At 35.9% G+C, this 14,736-nt stretch overlaps 4 protein-coding genes across 5 annotated transcripts in view; 2 read left to right on the forward strand and 2 right to left on the reverse strand.

The window, feature by feature from the left end:
* Positions 1-4,885, reverse strand: part of acaa2 (acetyl-CoA acyltransferase 2) — a 9,515-nt gene extending 4,630 nt beyond the window's left edge. The window contains exons 1-5 of the mRNA XM_016570821.1: positions 4,792-4,885; positions 3,575-3,741; positions 1,228-1,356; positions 1,033-1,149; positions 30-177 (exon numbers count right to left, since the gene is read on the reverse strand). Coding sequence (XP_016426307.1) covers positions 30-177; positions 1,033-1,149; positions 1,228-1,356; positions 3,575-3,741; positions 4,792-4,807 — 577 coding nt within the window. The 5' untranslated portion in view covers positions 4,808-4,885. The remainder of the gene's footprint in view (positions 1-29; positions 178-1,032; positions 1,150-1,227; positions 1,357-3,574; positions 3,742-4,791) is intronic.
* A 148-nt stretch (positions 4,886-5,033) lies between these two features.
* On the forward strand, positions 5,034-7,899 carry mrpl40 (mitochondrial ribosomal protein L40). 2 transcript variants are annotated; one of them, XM_016570823.1, is made up of 4 exons: positions 5,034-5,221; positions 5,318-5,392; positions 5,997-6,152; positions 7,377-7,899. In XM_016570823.1, the coding sequence occupies exons 1-4, from the start codon at positions 5,166-5,168 to the stop codon at positions 7,684-7,686; spliced, it is 597 nt and encodes a 198-aa protein (XP_016426309.1). In that variant the 5' UTR covers positions 5,034-5,165; the 3' UTR covers positions 7,687-7,899. The 2 variants fall into 2 exon arrangements, with proteins under 2 accessions (XP_016426309.1, XP_016426308.1); XM_016570822.1 differs by having other exon boundaries at positions 5,038-5,221; positions 5,315-5,392; positions 7,377-7,898.
* Positions 7,900-9,615: 1,716 nt separating this feature from the next.
* Positions 9,616-11,362, reverse strand: cunh22orf39 (chromosome unknown C22orf39 homolog). The gene is made up of 3 exons (XM_016570863.1): positions 11,245-11,362; positions 10,081-10,248; positions 9,616-9,952 (listed from the first exon to the last, which is right to left on the reverse strand). Exons 1-3 carry the CDS (start codon positions 11,269-11,271, stop codon positions 9,821-9,823), a joined length of 327 nt encoding a protein of 108 aa, XP_016426349.1. The 5' UTR covers positions 11,272-11,362; the 3' UTR covers positions 9,616-9,820.
* Positions 11,363-11,521: 159 nt separating this feature from the next.
* Positions 11,522-14,736, forward strand: part of LOC107754403 (nucleoporin GLE1-like) — a 12,019-nt gene continuing 8,804 nt past the window's right edge. Inside the window, exons 1-3 of the mRNA XM_016570824.1 lie at positions 11,522-11,732; positions 12,349-12,588; positions 13,108-13,248. Coding sequence (XP_016426310.1) covers positions 11,634-11,732; positions 12,349-12,588; positions 13,108-13,248 — 480 coding nt within the window. The 5' untranslated portion in view covers positions 11,522-11,633. The remainder of the gene's footprint in view (positions 11,733-12,348; positions 12,589-13,107; positions 13,249-14,736) is intronic.

Consider the following 14,736-nt stretch of genomic DNA (forward strand, 5'->3'; position numbering starts at 1 on the left):
CTGAACCGCTGTGAGGTCGATCCGCTCACCTGCTTTCCACCTCTGCTGGGTCTGATATGCGTACTGGTCACAGTCCTCGCGGCTGATCTGGTATTTCTCTGCCAGGTTCTCTGCTGTGATGCCCATAGGCAGCTTTATGTTCAGATCCGTCAGTCCTGCCCACAGCGTGTCTTCCAGCTGACTCACACACAGACAAGAACTTTTACTCAGAGCCATTGAACTCCACTTTAAAATCTCACACAAAATATACCTGTAAATTTGAGTGTGTCTAAATATGCAGATGTTCTTAGCACTGTTTTGAACTAATATTATAATAAATTATTATATAGAATTATTTATTATAATTAGTATTATTTGATATTAATTACCTTTAATTTAAAATATATTATTTGCTCTTATACCGACACTTCCAACACTGTATATATATTGTCTATTTATTTTTGTTAGATATTTTTTTTATCCATAAAGAGATTTTTTCCCCCCCTACTCTATCACATTTTTAACTCGCTTCTCAAATCTTTGTTTAACTAGTAATAAAAAAATGACAGATTCCTGAAGCAATATGAAAGATTTTTTGGTAATGCTATTGATAAGGTTTAGTCTGCTTTCCTCTGCTTGTCAATGCTGTCCATTTTATTTTAAGTATTTATTTGTTAATTTATTATTTTTAATAATATATTTTTTTATCCATGTCAATTTTTGTAATTTAATTTATTTTTTGTTTTATTCATCCTTTTAATAATTTTGCTTACGTATGGGTATTCTTTTTGTTTGTTGCATGTTTTGTGTAGATGCTTTTTAACATTCTCCTGATGGTGTTTTTATGTTTAAAAAAAAAAAGTTTTAAAACCAATGATTTTCCATGACTTCTGCTCATTTGTCATCGCTAGATAAAAATAATTTAATTGCACTCCTTTTAAAGCCAATGAAATATTTAGAGCAGAGCACAACTAGAAAAATTGAAATTCATTATTGAAGCCTCCAAAGTAAATTCAGAATCAGTGGACTTTAAATAAAGCATCTGATCTTTACCTTCAAATCCACTCCAAACTTGGTCCCGAAGCGGATGTTCCTGACGGCGTAAGGCGCTTGGCTCATGCTCTCTGAGCCTCCACACAGAACGACCTCTGACTCTTTAAGGCAGATCTCCTACAGCACAACACACAGCGATCAGCACCTCATCTGAGGAGACTGCTGGGCTGTTTGACATTCGTTTAGAGCTCGTACCTGTGCTCCGTTGATTATGGCCTGGAACCCGGAGCCGCAGAGGCGGTTGACGGTCAGCGCTGGCACTGGGATGGGAACTCCACACCGCAGACCCACGTGACGCGAGATGTACGGCGCGTCCGCAGAGCTCTGGATCACAGACAGAGAGAACACTGACACAAATGAACTTCAGAAGACCAGGGTTTCTCTCGTTTTATTTGACTGATTAGTGCAAAAAATTTTAATTCAAAGATCAGTGGTAACATAATACTGTGATCACATGTGACGTGCTGATCTTTAATATGTTGGGATATATGATATATTGCAGAGCATATACTGTAGATATGGTCAAATTAGACCTGGGTTATTATGGTTAGATAAAACTAAAACTGAAAACTAAAACCTTAAAAACTTATAAACAACATTTTATATTGCCAAAGCAACATATGTCACTTTAATTTAGTCTAACTTGATGTATGAAAATAATGAAACTAAAACTAAAATAAAAATTAATTACATATATTACATATACATTTATTGATAAGCCTGTGTGTGAACTGATATTAGGCTAATATTGTAGACCTACCGATGTGTTGTTTTTTTTTGTTCAATATGATTTTAAGTGTGAGAAGTGTGAGTTTACGAGATGTCCTCAGTCCCAGACGAAACCTAAAATACTATGCGGATGACGCAAAATAATTTAATAATTAGGCTATATGACCGCGTGGTGAACCTATGAACCGAACTTGTATTTAAACACTGTCTCCATGCTATGTACACATATCTATTCTTACAAGTACAATTTTGGCTGTATTATTTGTGTCCCCTTCAAAAAGTGCTCTTGAGAAATTTTATGTCTATTGTCACACCCTTGATGATTGCTATAATGTGTGTCCCTAGTCTTTCAGAGCCGTCCGTATGTCTCTCACCTGCATGACGTTTCCCACGATGACACTGTTGACCAGCTCAGGAGCCACGTTCCCCGCAGCGAGAGCAGCTTTAGCGGCGTGTTCGGTCAGATCCGTAGCGCTGTGCTCCTTCAGAACCCCTCCATACGTGCCAAACGGCGTCCTCTTAGCCGAGACGATGAACACACCTACACAAACACACAGAGAAAAGAGAGAGACGGTCAGTCTCCTGCAGCTAATGTATGGAAAATGATAACGCCATCTTCAAGAATCGGTTTAAAATGCATCTCTTCCATCTTTATTTGACCCTCTAACTCTAGAACTCTCTATTCTAATTCTATTCTTAAAAAACAACAACTTTAGACTTGCACTCTATTCATTTACTAACTGCTTGTTTTCATTATAAATAACACTAGCTTCTCTATTCTTTTTGTATTCTATGTATTTGTTTTCTTTTTATTTATTACACAATTAACAAAAAGCAAAAAAGGCCTCTAACACTAGCTTGCTCTATTCTTTTTAGCAGCACTGCTGACAAACGCTGCTTTATCAGGCATTACAGCCATGATGCAATGAAAATGAGACCAATCGGACAAATCACCGCAGATTAGCGTCACACAAAGAAGGGGTTTGGAAAAATGAATCGTTTGGGAGTCTTTGAGCAAGTAAGGTAAAAATAAATGCATATTATAAGACAACGAAAGTATTTTTTGACCTTGCATGCATGTCAACCTGTTGTTGGGGACTCCCAAAACCAAAATATGAACCTTTCATAACCCATAATAGGGGCACTTTAACTAAAATAAAATTACAGAAGGCATCCTTTCTCATTTTAGTTTAACTTGACGTACTAAAATAGCTTAAACTGAAATAATAATGAATGAGAATAATATAGAAATACATAAAAAATACTTAAAATGATAAAAACACAACATTTCTTTAAAATTAAAATACAAAAATATTAATTAAACCTATAATAGTATCTCAATGATACTAAAATAACACTTAGTCTAGATTAATAATAAATCTGAATAGATCAATAGTGAAAAAGTATTTTTGCATGACATGTTTCAATGCATCAAGCAGTCATCCATCTTTTTCTTCTGAAAAAAAATATAATATTTTGATGCTCAACTGTACTGCAGTACTTGTATTTATTTGTATAACTTAGATAAAAAAATTTAAATAGATATTATAATATTAAAAAACTGCATATATATATACACACACATATATATATATATATAACACAAATTTGAAATGATGCTGCATTTTGTGCACGTATTGACATTTTTATTGTTTTTATTATTATTATTATCATCATCATCATTATTGTTACTGAAAGAGATATCATAACGATTATCACCTAAACCCTCTAAATAAATAAATAACTAATTATCAGCTATTTGCACTGGTCAGGACTCCTATAATGTGTGTGTCTCCAGTCGTATGTCTCTCACCTGCATGACGTTTCCCACGATGACACTGTTGACCAGCTCAGGAGCCACGTTCCCCGCAGCGAGAGCAGCTTTAGCGGCGTGTTCGGTCAGATCCGTAGCGCTGTGCTCCTTCAGAACCCCTCCATACGTGCCAAACGGCGTCCTCTTAGCCGAGACGATGAACACACCTACACAAACACACAGAGAAAAGAGAGAGACGGTCAGTCTCCTGCAGCTAATGTATGGAAAATGATAACGCCATCTTCAAGAATCGGTTTAAAATGCATCTCTTCCATCTTTATTTGACCCTCTAACTCTAGAACTCTCTATTCTAATTCTATTCTTAAAAAACAACAACTTTAGACTTGCACTCTATTCATTTACTAACTGCTTGTTTTCATTATAAAAAAAAAACGAACACAAGCTTCTCTATCCTTTTTGTATTCTATCCATTTGTTTTCTTTTTATTTATTATACAATTAACAAAGAGCAAAAAAAAAGGCCTGTAACACTAGCTTGCTCTATTCAATCTGTTTTCTTTTTATTATATAATTAAAAAAATAACCTTGCTAAGTGTACTATGTTAAGCTAACTGAGACTTGTTATAGCACTTACGTATTATTGTTTTTTTGTTTGTCCTCATTTGTAAGTCGCTTTGGATAAAAGCGTCTGCTAAATGACTAAATGTATGTAGCTAAATGTATGAAAACAACAGAAAATCAACACTTTATTATCCAAAATATAGACATTATTGCATTATAACCAACGTGCACAGATTATACATTAAAATAGGTCCAAAGAGTAAACATTACAAGAGTAAACAACAGTTTATAATGTGTCACTGACCTCACCTTTAACCTAATTCTGTCAGTAATGACTTTTATACATAGTTTGCAAAATCTGAAGCTTGAGTTTCCTACAGAACAGGTCACTTATTTATATTTATTTCTGTTTTGATTTGTAATGATGATTTAAAGTAAAGCTTTGAATCTCTTAATACTTTGCTCGACATTTTAATAAAGAGTAGACTAGCTATGCACCTATTAATATTTTAGAGCCGTTTTTAACGGTAACTTAAGGGGAAAAAACGAATAAATAAATTCAAATATGAAACGTGACGTTCAAGTGCAGTGCAAAAAAAACAAGCGCAAAACCAGATTAAACAAACAAATCATTCGACAGGTTCAATACAATGCATTATTTCAAAGTTAAAAAATATATAAAGTTAGTTAACTTACCTCTCAGGAGAGACATGATTGTGTTTGTGACCGTTCGAGAGTCACTGCGGACAGAAACACACCGAGCTGCTGCCCTTTCACCCACTTACCCTCAACATTCACTTCACAACATTCGACAAACCTCTCAAATATTACATTATGTAAAATAATCTCTAGCTTTTCACGTACACTTTAAAATATCTATGTAATAATTATGATATGTATCTATACTTGATATCGATCGAAGATGAAAATACATGAATGCGGAAAGTGCGTCTGTTATAGCGGACGTGTTTTTTACCCTGACCTACAGATCCACATTGGTCCGCCGGAAGGTGTAAAACAGTTTTAATTCTTCAACATTGACGCGTATAAAGTCGATATTTCTGTAAATTATGGCGGGGATTGTGTGCCGTACAGCAAGCCGAATTATATCGAGTCAAGTATCATGGTACGTATTCGGCTTTGCATGATAATATCAGTATACCTCTCATAGAGGTCATTATGATTATGATTATGCTGATAATTAATAACTCTTTTACAGTAGCAGCTCTGTGGTTGCTGTCAGACACAGTCACTGGTTCACATCAATGCTTTCCCTGAAAACCTCTTCTCCACTGAGGTCAGTGCAGAAACAAACTATTCCCTTACGTAAATCACCGTAGTATTTTACCATAACATGTTTTGCAGGATATATGTATTTTTTGTTTATATATATATATATACACACATACAGTGTTGGGGGTAATATATTACAAGTAACGCAAGTTACGTAACCAGATTACTTTTTTCAAGTAACTAGTAAAGTAACGCATTACTTTTTTTCTGCATTCTACTGTACGGACGTACATTTACTTTCCCTTCAGCCTGAGGCTTATTCGTTTCACTTTTGGTGGTGAAAAGCTTTTATATTTGCCAAAAATAGAACTTTTTTTTTTTTAAATCAAACAAGCAAGCCCTGTCCAGATTTAAAAAGTAACGCAAATGTAACGTAACGCATTACTTTCCATAAAAAGTAACTAAGTAACGTAATTAGTTACTTTTTTATGGAGTAACGCAATATTGTAATGCATTACTTTTAAAAGTAACTTTCCCCAACACTGTATGTATATATATATATATATAACTCTATAGCGAGAGAGAGAGTTTTTTGAATATTGTAATATATTTTTGTAAGGGTGTTTCACTGTAATAAATGCATAAAAAACGTTTCTTATACTCCACAGAGCAGAACCCAAGAAGAAGAAGAAGGTGGACCCTCGCCGAGAGATAATGATGAAGGAACGTCTGAAGAAGAAGCTCAAAAGGCTGGAGAAAGTTGCTCCAGAACTGATTCCTATTGAAGACTTTATTACCCCAGCCAAGTGCCTTGATGAGACCAGGTGAAAAATAACACATCCATAACTACACCACCAGTCAAAAGTCTGGACACACCTGCTTTATTCTTTACTGTTTTATACATTTTAGAGTAGTAGTAAAATCTATGGACGTATTGGAATCTTATTTTTATTTGGAATATTTTAAAATATTTGTAAAGAAGTCTGTTCTGCTCACCAAGACTGCATTTATTTGATCAAAAAAGCAGTAAACAGCAATATTATTATTATAACTATGTGAATATCTGTGATTGATTGCTGTGATCAAAGCTGAATTTTCAGTCTTCAGTGTCACGTGATCTTCAGAAATCATTCTAATATGCTGATTTGCTGCTCGAGAAACATTTCTGATTATTATCAATGTTAAAAAACACAATGTTTTACGCTATAAAATAACTGTTGTAAATTTTAATGTTAAAATGTAGTTTATTCCTGTCGTGACAAAACTATATTTACCGATTCAAATAATTTAGAAAAAAAGCATAAAAGTATGCTGAAAAAATATTATGCAGTAAAAACTGTTATCAACATTAATAATAAGAATTGCTACTACCATTACTAATAACTGAGCACCAATAATAATTAAGCAGCAAATCAGTATATTAGAATGATTTCTGAAGATCATGTGACACTGAAGACTGGAGTAATGATGCTGAAAATACAGCTTTGATCACAGAAATAAATTACATTTTAACAGATATTCATGTAGATTTTAAATTCTAAAAATATTTCACAATATTACTGCTTTTACGGTATTTTTGTGCAAATAAATGCAGCCTTGGTGAGCAGAAGAAACTTCTTTCCAACACATCTTAATTATTCTAAACTTTTGCCTAGTAGTGTAGACACAAAAAAAATAGATTTTAAGAAAATGTCTTACATGGTACAAAGAAGGGGGAAAAAATAAATAAGTGTGGAACTAGGGTTGTGACGGTGAGGAAATTTTCCCACCGGTTAATCGACGTGTGACAACACCGATAATACTGGTATCACCGCGGGGGCGTTCCCTCTTTTCCTCGCTTTCCTTCACTTTTAAATAGCTTGTAAAAGCGGTGTGCGCATTTTACTTTCACTTTCAAATAGCGGCAATTCGGAGTAAGTGACATAACCGGTGTTGCGGCTTAACAACGGTATCAGCACCGTCTATCAACGTCTATACAAGCCTATGTGGAACCTCTTATTATTGTGATTAGGCCATTTGAATTAAATTAAATCTAATGTGTGCTCCAGGATCCGTGACGCTCCTAAACACTCTTTTGAGGAGAGCGAGCGCAGAGCCCTTCTGCTGAAGGAATGGTCCAGATACAAGTACAGCCAGCACCAGACGGAGATGGACACCATCAATGAGGCTCTGGAGGCCCAGAGACAAGCACTGGACGAGCTGAAGCTGGAGTCAGAAGAGCTTTATAAAGCAGCGGTCAGTCCAGACACGGACATATTCCCTTTCCAGCACGAGGGGCCCAGTTACACACCCCCCGTTACAAACTATGAGGCTCCAGAGGGCAAATACAACGACATTACACGAGTTTACACACAGTGAGGTGAGCTTGAGCTTGAAACGAGTGTTTTCTGGTCTGATGAAGAGCAGAAACATCAGAGAAATGGACTGAGAGAAGAACGAACCAAATTAACTTTATTACCATGTTGTGAATCATTGTTCTTCGTGTGTTAGTCATCATTAAATCATGTTGCGAATGAATATTTGTCAACACCCGTTACAGCACAGGTTGTGTATCTGGAATACAAAAAATAATAAATGTTTTGCAATTCTTGATGTGGTCTTCAAATCATTTGTTTCCTTATTTATACCTTCGGTTACACTTTATTTGATGTTGTCCTTGTTACAGTTATACATTTAAGTGAATCATTGATCTTCGTGTGTTAGTCATCATTAAATCATGTTGCGAATGAATATTTGTCAACACCCGTTACAACACAGGTTGTGTATCTGGAATACAAAAAATAATAAATGTTTTGCAATTCTTGATGTGGTCTTCAAATCATTTGTTTCCTTATTTATACCTTCGGTTACACTTTATTTGATGGTGTCCTTGTTACAGTTATACATTTAAGTACTGAGTAATATTAATTAACTACATGTACTTACTATATGGTTAGGGTTACTTGCATGTAATTATGCATAATTGTTATTATAATAGTAAGTACATGTAACATGTCTAACAAGGACACCTTAAAATAAAGTGTTAGCATACCGTTATTATGGTTTCTAGCTTCAGGCCAGTGATTTCAATGACTTAGTTGGTCAATGTCACAGTGGGAGGAATTCAGATAATTACAAATAAATTCACAATTACCCATTTACTATCTTTTCTGATTTCTGTAGCATAATAAATAAGGTCTCCAGTGAAACAATAAAGGCCAAACTCTTGTACAAACATCCACAAAAACATTTATCATTGCATTGTTTTCATTCGTTAACACGTGTACAGAATTGAAATACCTTTTGATTAACAACAGATGTGAAATTATAGAAATTAATACTTTTATTTAGCAAATATGCTTTAAATTGATCAAAAGTGATGATAAAGACATTTATAATGTTACAAAGGATTTCAATTTCAGATAAATGCTGCTCTTCTGAACTTTCTATTCATCAAAGAAACCTGAAAAAAAATCTACTCCGCTGTTTTCAACATCATAATAATGAATGTTTTTGAGCAGCAAACCAGAATATTAGAATGATTTCTGAAGGATCATTTGACTGCAGTAATGATGTTAAAAATTTAGCTTTGAAATCACAGGAATAAATGACATTTTAAAATATATTCAAATAGATAAGTTATTTTAAATAGTAAAAATATTTAAAATTTTTACTGTTTTTGCTGTACTTTGGATCAAATAAATGCAGGCTTGGTGAGCAGAAGAGGCTTTGCAATATTTTAAATGGAAAATAAACAGAAGTAGAATAATATTACTTTTTTGTGCTATACTGACTTTCTCCCCTAGTAAAAAATATATTTAAAATACATTTATTTCACACCAAGTATAGTTAAAATCTATTAACATATTTACTGACATAGCGCTCGAGACTTTAAAAATTATAATTCAACTTTATTCGGAGTGCTACTTGTGCACAATGTCCATTAATATTAAACCTAAAATGTGTTTTAATGTGTGTGTGTGTGTCTATTGATGATTGCATGGTCTTTGAATAATATCGGTCTTTAAATGCAAGATATTTAAAATGTACCTGAAGTATACTTGCAATAGTTCCACTTTAACACAATGAAATATACTTCAGTATATCTTTAGTTGGACTTCAGCACTACAATTAAAGTGCATTAAGCACAACATTAGCTCTAATTTAGCACTTTAAGTATACCAGTTTAGTACACTAAAAGTACAATTGCACTGTATTTTTATTAAGCACATAAACATGTTAATGTATTTGTAGTATACTTAGCATGAAATAAATGCATCTCAAATACATTTTAGTATATTTATTTTTCACTAGGGTCATCAAATGCTTATACTTCAACGTTCGCTTTATTAATTCCATATACAGGTTGATCGAGACTTTTTTAGGCTGCTTTGCATTGAGCACCAGGAAAATCAGATCTACAACAGAACAGAAGTGCATCAGTCCAGGAGAGGTAGTGTGAGGAGGTTCCCAGCAGAAGTTCATGCAACTCAATAAATAGTCCTTTACGACTTTATGAGTCCTGTGGCTTGCCCTGGTTGAGCGGCAGGTGCCAATCAGCCGGAGGCGTCTGTCGAAGCTCCCAGACCGGAGTGAACTTCCCCTGCGCAGCGACTCGCTTCCTCTCGCTCTCCTGGAGGGATTCCTAATGGTGCATATGAGATGATAGATGAGTAGAAGGAAAACTAAGTGATTAGTGGCCAGAATAAACAGCAATGTGGCCCGGACCGAAACCTGAAAGCGACACACGGTCCTACATCGGTCTAGACTCACCTTGGCCTGTGTGCTGTGGTTTATCTCCCACTCTTTGCAGGTGTAATAGTCTTCTTTCCACTGCTGGCAGTCCGGTGCTCTGCCGTAGGTGTAGTATTCATGGAATCTGTTAAGTAAACTCTTGCAGTGCTTGAATTCACACCAGTAGACGTCACATGAACGTGGTGGCTGTGGGCAAAAAGAAAAATATATTCTTTAAAGGAACAGTTCATCCAAAAACTAAAATGACTCACGTTCAGGCCATGCAAGATGTAGATGAGTTTGTTTCTTCATCAGATTTGGAGAAATGTAGCATCGCTTGCTCACCGGTGGATGCTCTGCAGTGAATGGGTGCCGTCAGAATGAGAGTCCAAACAGCTGATAAAAACATCACAGTAATCCACACCACTCCAGTCCAGCAGTTAACGTCTTGTGAAGTGAGAAGCTGTGTATTTGTGAGAAGTAAAGACGTTTTTTAACTTCAACCAGTTGCTTCTGGCTAAATTATGAGTCCATAATCCATAATAACGCTTCATCCAGTGAAAAAGTAATCTTTTCTGATGTAAATTTTTTTTCACTGCAGGAAGTGTTATTATGGACTCATATTTCAGCCAGAAGCCACAGTTTGAAGTTGTTTCTTACAAACACAGAGCTTTTGGCTTCTCCAGATGTGAACTGATGGACTGGAGTGGTGTGGATTACTTGTGGATTATTGTGTTGTTTTTATCAGCTGTTTGGACTCTCATTCTGACGGCACCCATTCACTGCAGAGCATCCATTACTGAGACACTGATGCAATGCTGCATTTCTCCAAATCTGATGAAGAAACAAACTCATATTCATCTTGGATGATATATTTTAATGCATACTGTAGTACTGAAAGATTACACTTACAAATCACTGTACCATGGTATTGCCACAGTACTTTTTTTTTTTGTAAGTGTACAATATTTATGAAGAATACCAAGGTTTTACCAAAGTAATTCGGCAAAAACATGGTAATACCATAGCATTTTTGTTAGTGTTCGATTCAGTTGAACATGAAATCCTGAGTACACTGACAGTGCTAGGTTAACTTCACTATGCAAGTACACTTTTAAAAATGTGATATTACCCTATATTTACAATGCAACCGCAAAACGAGTTACTTAATGAAAAATACAGAGATAAAATAATCAGACTGACCCTCCAGTTTGAGTGTGACCCTGCCATACTGCGCGCGCTCTTCTCTGCTGATTTCCAGCGCGTCGCGAATGATCAATGTTTTAGTTCTCCACTGCCATCTACTGACAATGTCAAATAAATTACTTTTTGAATATAAATTTAACATAAATTTAATATTTGTTAAATTAGAATTTAATCCTGTCCACGTTCTATTTACGCGTTTGCGTTATATATGTTAATATGCTTAATATGTAGTGTGTAAGAATTATCGATTCGCGTCATCCAGACTTTTATTTTGTAGTCAGGCGGAAGCGGAAGTGAGCACCGGCGGCTTGTTTAGGCTACAGCGGTGTCTAGTAGTTAGTTTAACGTAAATCGGTGTGAGGTAAAAACACTTTAATGCCTCCAAAATGCCCTCTGAAAGTCTACGATGGGAAACATTAGAAGCCCTGAAAAACTCTCCGAAGGGGAAACTCAAATACAGTCCAGACTGGCTGGAAAACGGGGAGGTAAACATGCTGACAAACTGAGAAATATTAACGCCTTATTTAGTTCATGTTTTATCATTACGGAGTTTTAATCACCTTTATTACTAATTAAACGTACCGTGCTGCTTTTTCACACGTATTCCATGTTATTCTGATATTATAATACCAAGGTATAAGAATATAACTAGGCTAACGTTACATGTTTATATCAGAATAGCATGGTATTATTGTGATACGATCACTGTACCATGGTACAGCCACAGTAACTTACCTAGTTATAGGTCTTACTCTGCTAGAGCCATAAATACATTATATAATAATAATTATGTTGATATAATGAATAAAACTCAATTTATAGAGCACTTTTCAAATAGGTATTTAAAACATAGGATTAAAAACATTATTCGTAAACAAGACAAATGTCAGTAAATGTACTTCATTCTTCTTGGTGACATTTGTTGGACATTTTAGCTCTTATTCAACTAAAACCAAAATTCAAAGTGTTCGTTTAAACTAAAACTTTAAGTAGTTATGGAATATTTTATAAAGGAATCAAATACTGAATAAATGATTGAATCGATTCACCGTTTTGTCCTGCAATCCTTATTTCTTCTTCTAACCCTGATCTGTTTTGCAGGATATTCTGGCGGGCTGTATCGAGGTGTCCAGTCTGTCTCCTCTCTCAGGACAGATTCTGAAGAGACTGAGTCCTCGTCCACTGCTCAAGACCCGCTCTCTGTCCTCATGTGTTCGTGATACGAGTCCCGAGATTTCAGAAGATCTTGCTGCTGGAGCTTCAGTTCCCATCAGTCCCAGACAGATTTCATCTCCCACCTCTCCACCTCCGGTCTCCATTCACGCTGAGGAGGATGAGCAGGTGATGTCCTCGCTTTTTAAGCTTGATTTTGTGCATTAACATTCATTCATTAGGCAGACACTTATTCATTCTGAAGAGACAGTAACTTGAGTGTTGCTCACGAAAGTATGAGCTTGAACAGAGATGTAAGTGTGTAGATTTCATTGAGCTCTTACATAACAGCTTTGGACAACTTTATTGGGAACTGCAAGATAATTTGTGGTTTAAGTTGAATTGTAATAATTAGTCACATGCTTGTTTGATTAACAGATTTGGTCATCCAACATCCAATAAACAGCTTGGATGCATAAAACCAAGACCCCACTTTACTTTTTTTTTTTTCTTTTCGATAAGCTGATATACTCTGATGTACTTCACAATACAGAAGAAAGGATCTGTCGCTACTTCCCTTTCATCTCGACTTTAATAGTTTATATCAAAGCTCTAATACATATCCATTGTTCAGTTTCTTGCTTGAGTTTGTGTTGGCATAGGAGTGCAATGCTTATTTTTCCTGTTTTCATTCATTTTTGATCTCAGAAAGCAGAAGAAATAAAGGAGGATTCTGTTGTGAGTCCTGTAGCAAGCTCACCTCCAGCGATTTCCGTCCTGTCGCCCAGAGCCACACAGATGGCCGGCTGCATACGCATGTGTGAGCAGAAACACAAGGCCAAAGCTAAGGTACCACATCTGGAACTATAGGATGAAAATGTTTTTGCACATTAATTTTGTTTTTGAAAGAATACTTTTATTCAGCAAAGATGCTCGACTTTAATAGTTTATATCAAAGCTCTAATACATATCCGTTGTTCAATTTCTTGCTTGAGTTTGTGTTGGCAATGCATAGGAGTGCAATGCTGATTTTTCCTGTTTTCATTCATTTTTGATCTCAGAAAGCAGAAGAAATAAAGGAGGATTCTGTTGTGAGTCCTGTAGCAAGCTCACCTCCAGCGATTTCCGTCCTGTCGCCCAGAGCCACACAGATGGCCGGCTGCATACGCATGTGTGAGCAGAAACACAAGGCCAAAGCTAAGGTACCACATCTGGAACTATAGGATGAAAATGTTTTTGCACATTAATTTTGTTTTTGAAAGAATACTTTTATTCAGCAAAGATGCATTACATTGATCAAAAGTGATAGTAAAGACGTTTATAATGTTTCAAAAGATTTTTATTTCAAACAAATTCTGTTCTTTTGAACTTTCTATTCATCAAAGAATCCTGAAAAATAAAATGTATCACGGTTTCCACAAAAATATGAAGCAGCACAACTGTTTTCAACATTGATAATAATCAGAAATGTTTCTCGAGTTCAGAATGATTCTGATTTCGGATCATGTGACACTGAAGACTGGAGTAATGATGCTGAAAATGCAGCTTTGCATCACAGAAATAAATTACATTGTACAATATATCCCAATATAAAACCGTTAGTTTAAATTGTAAAAATATTTTACAGTTTTTACTGTATTTTTGATCAATTAAATGCAGCCTTGGTGAACAGAAGAGACTTCTTTCATTGATGCATGTAATGCACGTGTGTTTTCTCTCACAGGCGGAGCTGAGTCTCAGACAGGAGCAGCAGGAGCGGCTGGTGGCCACAGCTGCCAACTGTGAGGCTGAGCAGCTCAAACGCTACGAGGAGTTAATGGAGCTCAAACAGAGACAGGAGTACCAGAGTATGAGAGACATGTTGGAGAAAGAGTATGGGATTTCTGAACTGTTCATTCTCATTTACAAGTTGAGATGATGTGCTGAATTCGTTGTTTAAGCAGTGTTTTGTGTTTAAAGGACACAGGAGAGTCTCGGCCGGCAGGAGAAGCTGCGAGAGGAACACAGACACAGAATGAAAGTGAGTCTGAATGGACCATTAGGATCTGATATTTCAGAAATCTTCCAGATTGAGTACAAGTTAAAGGTGCAGTAGGAGATCTTGGAAAATGCTAACTTTAGCCTGATAGCACTGAAAGCGAACGTCCCACCCTCCCTGCAATCGCCGTCCAAAGCCACGCCCCCTGAACGCACATACGCTCACAGACCAGAGACAACATTACTACAATAGGCCACATCAGTGGTTTCTAATTCCAGTCCTTCACACTTCTCTAGTAAGTTTCGTCTGTGTGAAGACGCTGCGCAGCGCAAATCCGTGAATGAATGTTCTGAAGTGAA

The sequence above is a fragment of the Sinocyclocheilus rhinocerous genome, unplaced genomic scaffold (genome assembly GCF_001515625.1).
Source record: "Sinocyclocheilus rhinocerous isolate Xijiao unplaced genomic scaffold, SAMN03320098_v1.1 scaffold1223, whole genome shotgun sequence".
Lineage (NCBI taxonomy): Eukaryota > Metazoa > Chordata > Actinopteri > Cypriniformes > Cyprinidae > Sinocyclocheilus > Sinocyclocheilus rhinocerous.

Excerpts from the sequence above, each read along its gene's own strand:
- cunh22orf39 (XM_016570863.1), bottom strand. The coding sequence starts at position 11,271 with ATGGCAGGGTCACACTCAAACTGGAGG. Across the intron at positions 10,249-11,244 it reads GGTCACACTCAAACTGGAGG|CCACCACGTTCATGTGACGT; the intron begins GTCAGTCTGATT and ends TTTTGCCCACAG. Across the intron at positions 9,953-10,080 it reads ACCACAGCACACAGGCCAAG|GAATCCCTCCAGGAGAGCGA; the intron begins GTGAGTCTAGAC and ends ATGCACCATTAG.
- mrpl40 (XM_016570822.1), top strand. The coding sequence starts at position 5,166 with ATGGCGGGGATTGTGTGCCGTACAGCAAGCCGAATTATATCGAGTCAA. Across the intron at positions 5,222-5,314 it reads ATATCGAGTCAAGTATCATG|TAGCAGCTCTGTGGTTGCTG; the intron begins GTACGTATTCGG and ends ACTCTTTTACAG. Across the intron at positions 6,153-7,376 it reads AAGTGCCTTGATGAGACCAG|GATCCGTGACGCTCCTAAAC; the intron begins GTGAAAAATAAC and ends TGTGTGCTCCAG.